Source organism: Clinocottus analis, unplaced genomic scaffold (assembly GCF_023055335.1).
Source record: "Clinocottus analis isolate CAN_PGR_092001 unplaced genomic scaffold, fCliAna1.0.p SCAF_1, whole genome shotgun sequence".
In the NCBI taxonomy this organism is placed as follows: Eukaryota; Metazoa; Chordata; class Actinopteri; order Perciformes; family Cottidae; genus Clinocottus; species Clinocottus analis.
In genome coordinates, this window is record NW_027175820.1 from 15,893,817 (window position 1) to 15,898,816 (window position 5,000).

The 5,000-nt window shown below is 42.7% G+C and overlaps 1 protein-coding gene across 1 annotated transcript in view; it reads right to left on the minus strand.

Moving 5' to 3' along the window:
* Positions 1 to 5,000, minus strand: part of kif26ba (kinesin family member 26Ba) — a 77,397-nt gene that overhangs the window by 48,931 nt on the left and 23,466 nt on the right. Inside the window, exon 3 of the mRNA XM_068592786.1 lies at positions 794 to 1,486. Coding sequence (XP_068448887.1) covers positions 794 to 1,486 — 693 coding nt within the window. The remainder of the gene's footprint in view (positions 1 to 793; positions 1,487 to 5,000) is intronic.

The window sequence follows — 5,000 nt, forward strand, 5'->3', positions numbered from 1 at the left end:
TCTGGATCTCCCCTGCAGTCTCAGCTCTCCTGTACACCTCGAGACCACATCACCTGAGGCTTTTCTCCCGCCTACCATCTTCCTCTCTTGTCTACTCGTGATCCCGCTCTTCCTGTCTTCTCCCAAAAACCTCTTCTTTTATTTTAATTTTCAATTTGACTCATTCGTGCTGTTTGCGTCGCCACGACTCAATCGGACTTTGTGTTCTACCTCGCTGCAGTTGAAAAGGATATTTATCTTCCTCCTCGATAACAGATGGTTATCACAAGAATTCTCAGTTCTTTTTGGGGAAAACAACTCTTTGCTGTTTTCCTGCAAGCTACAAAGGAACGTTTTTTCCAGTTAGACACTTAAATGAGCACTTGAACTGTTGGGAGGACTATATGTATAAAGCGCTACAGACTATATGCAGTCCATACTGGTCTACAGGAGACTAGGATAGAGGATAGGAGGCTGTATGTTTATCTTGAACACATTATCTCAAAAGTCAGGTATTGTCGTTGGTTGATAACAAGGTTACATTTAAGAAGGCAGCTATACCTTCAAGCTGAAAAATGTAAATGTTGTTCCTATTCTGCCTGTCAGACTCAAATTGAAAGATACATTCATTTCCATGCTGGTATCCGGTTGCCATTTGTTGTAATCATATCAAAACCAGAATTTAATATATTCAGATTCCATGGTAACATTTGCAGCTATACAGATTTGAAGTCACACACACACACACACACACACACACACACACACACACACACGTAAGTATACGCACACACGCGTCTACATGGTAGCTTACCTGGTAGGGATAGAGTGTAACTCCTCCATTAGTTCGGTGCAGGTGCTGATGGGCCTGCAGAGCTGTTGTACTCAGAACTGCTCCACTACCACTATTATTGCCAGTGCTGTTGACTCCAGTCACTGGTTGGGCAACAGCTTTTCCCGAACTGGGGGACCCATTCCTTCTATCCACTCCACCTCCAAGCCCCAGGGAACTGGGCTTAGACCCCGATCTGTGACCTGGGCCTTGAGGTTGTGGGTTTGTGGAAGCACAGCCGGACGTTTGCCCCACCGAGGGACTCCCATGGCTGGGGTTGGATGGTCCGTGGCTCGGGCTGGGAGTTGGGGTCTGGCTGGGACTTGGGGAAGGTGACTGGGAGGACGAGTGTGAAATGGCAGCCACAGCTGAAGAGGAAGAGGAAGGAAGAAAAGCAGGAATCCACTCCCGTGAACCAGGACCTCCTGGTGCTCCAGATGCTCCCATTGGACCTGTAGGTCCTTGAGATCCATAACTTCCAATGAGGGCCGTAGGTGAAGAGGGGGGAGACAAATCCCACTGGTCGAGAGTGAGAACCATTCGCACGGCTTCCTGTTTGAGCTGCGTGAGGTGAGTGGCACAGACATCACAGCGACTATCACGTTCGTTCCACGCTCGCCGAGAACTGTTGGGGACCTGAAGCTTATCATGAAGGAGCAGAGAGAAGGAGGGATCCTGAAAGGAGAGAAACAGAAAGCCAAGATTTAGACAGATGTCTGTATCTTTAAATGAGAGTAAAATGGAGTGCAGAAGAGCAGCATGTTTTGAGCTGCACTGGAGGATGTATGTTAAAAATTGAAAGGAGAGTAGAGGTGAAGAAATGATAGGCATGTTGAACAAATCATGACTATGAATATTTATAGAAAATCCAAGAAACATTCATTGCCTTATAGCCTGGGGGAAGATGTGTGAGACACACACACACACACACACACACACACACACACACACACACACACACACACACACACACACACACACACACACACAGAAGGACCTGCAAAAGCAAGTCCACACAGAAAAATGCACACACACACACTCTCTCCATTCCTCTCCCTTCTTACCTTCTCAGCATTTTTCTACAGTACAGAGTGATATTGTATCAGATTAGTGCATGTGGTGTGACCTTTTAATCATCGGTAAAATATCTTGGTGCAATAAATACGGAAAATACAAAAAACTAAATTTTTATACAAGAATATTCAATTTGATTTCTCAATAATCTGCATGTCCTCTTCATAAACTTGCATGCCTTTGTATTTCAAAATTATACATGTATGATGTTTGTGCTAACCCTAACCCAATAAACTATATGATTCAGATAACTTTTGATGCAGCTTTCTTTCTTTTTTTTTTGAAGCTGCAGTTTTTAATACATTTCCTGGTCTGGAAAAAGGCCAGCTTCCATGCCACCTGTCCAAAGTAATGGACTATAGAGGCCGTTTAAAATGTAAGATCATGTGTAAGGGATTTGTAGTATTACAAGATTGATCACAGTGTATAGAAAGTGCCAACCTTTCTAGTGTATTGCTTTTCCTCATCAAGATTTCATGGTCAACTCTTTTAATGCTCAACAACTTCTAAACACTTCCACAACTACAACTGTTCCACATTCACCGCCTTCACTTGTGTGTGGCGCTATCGGGACAGACTTTTAGCACAGCAGTTTAGAACAGTCAATATGAAGCAGCAGTGAGTATTTAAACGTGAGAGACCGTTTCAACTTCAGCAAATTCCTCTTTTCTTGTGAGTACTGGCCAAATATCAACGTTCAAGAAGTCTTGAAAGTCTTTGAGATTATTTTTAAAAGTGTGACACAGACCACAAATGCAATCTTGTCTTTCATTTGAATACAACTAATTATCCAATAATTACAAAGAGAAATACACAGTGTATAATTATCTCTCTCTTTTGTCTCCTTGTGTTGGTCCACTGCGTGTTTGGCTGGTGAAGTTGCGCGTATGCGTGTGTGTGAACAATCACTGTTCTTTTTTTGTTGTGTGCGGAAATTTGTCCAATTTATTTGTGCTGTTATCTGTGCCTGTGTTATATGTACGCATGAATGCATGTGCGTGTACAGGTATGTGTGTGTACATGTGCCTGTGTTTTTCCAGACTAATTAGAGAGCCACTCGCACGGAGCAAAGCTCTAAATCTCCTGCCAGAACACTCTCTGGTCTAAATATCAAAGTTAACAAGCAAAACACACGAACACACCCTGATACACATCTGTGTCTAAAGCTCATTGGACCCTGTTGGAAATATATTTAAAAGCACTTTATTTAACAAAAGGAGAACAAAAGAAATAGCTTCTCCTTCTAAAAGTCAGACTGTACTCGACGCCCTTGAGACTCATAGTGGGATTTGAATGTCGTTGTGGGCTAATTGTCAGTGTAGGTGTAGCATTAAGGTATTATCCGCGTGTGTGTTTCTGCTTAGAGGCTCTTTACTTCATCAAAACATCTTTGGTAGATGGTGCCAACTAACTTGATAACTGTAATTATCATCTTGCTTTCAACCAGCCTACCTCTTCTGTAACACTGTGTAGGTCCTTGCTCTTTTCTGCACAAATGATTGATACGGCAAACTGAGTGTATGGTTACATGTAAGAATCATTTCACGCTATTTTAACTTGGGTTATGGTTAGACAATAAAGACAGTGTCCATAATTTACGTTATTCTTTGAACATTCCTCGGTATTACATGAATTGTATTCTAAAACTGCTTTCTTTTGAATGATCGCTCTTACCAAGTGCTTCTGCATCTCAAAAACAGAGCCATTGCATTCAGCGTCTTCTCAAAAAAAAAGTACCCTTGAAAATATTCAACATTTTATCCATACTAGTAGAACAGTAAATGCATCACTCTTGCCAGTTGTTCAACATACTGGGGCTTGTATTTGAATAGTAGTGCACTCTGCAGGGAAGAGGTTGTGCATGTGCAGTATCAATCAAAGGGATGGGAAGGCCCTCTTTGTTTTGTGAAGCTAAATCAATACATGATTTATAGAGATGAAGCATGCGTGTCTAATCAATAGGCATGTGATGGACATAGGTTATCCCTCAGCAGATTTAGATAATCAGACATTAAGATAGAGAGACAGGGGATTGACAGGGAAAACAGAAAAACAGATCTGGGACATGTTGGTATGAGTGACTGAACGGGCAACTTTCTTGTTTTATACAATCAACTGATTCTTTGACCTCTTCTACAGTGAAAAAAACAGACATTTTCAATTTCTCTCAGGCGTCTACCGACCTGTAGATCCAGCTCTGTGTGTGTGTGGTCAGCCTCCTCGCGGTTCCAAATGCTCATAATGTAATGAGAGCATGTGAGCACGAAAAAGAGAGTGAATATAATATGTGCCTGCCACACACAAATAAGTCTCTATCAATAACACGCCTGTAAGCTTTCCTCAATCAATACACCGTCTGTATGTGTCCACACAAAGCCATATTTCATTTAATAGTAAAGCCTCTCAATAAGGGCTGCCTGCTGGGCTATGTCAACAAACCACAAAACCACAAGATACACATGCACACACGCACACACACACACACACACACACACACACACACGTGAAGCAGGAGTTCAAACCTTGGCGACGAACTGAGTGGTTTGTGTGCGTGTGAGTGTGTTTTTGTGTGTGTCTCTGTGTGTGTCTCTGTGTGTGTGTGTTGTCACTTTTCACAATTCACAGAATATGATGAGCCTCAAAGGCACATAGTGTAGGTCACATTCAGGATCAGACCTCATTGCACATTCTACTGAAGACCACTGAAGTACGTATCTATACAAGATGGAAGAGGTACGACAAAGTACCATATCTAAGATACACCAGACAAACAACCATGAGGTCACCGTGAACCAAACTCAAAAGTCTACGGAGCTGATTTTTCTGCCTCCGTGTCTACAACAGAGGCAGAAAGTAAGAACCAGCTCCGGTTCGTCACCGTGCTCACAGTGACAGTGATGACCAAATGGAAGAGAAGAGTGGATCCCCCACACAAAGAGACTGGTAAACCAGGCGATGGAGGGACTCGCTGTCACCTAAGGCCTCTGCCCTGACTTCAAGAGCACCAAGAAAGTGTACAAGGCTCTATTGAAAGACCTGCAGAAGAGTAAAACTACACTGCAGTCTTTGTTCCAGGATTCAGTTATTGATGCAGCCAGTGTCCAGTCTTTTCAGG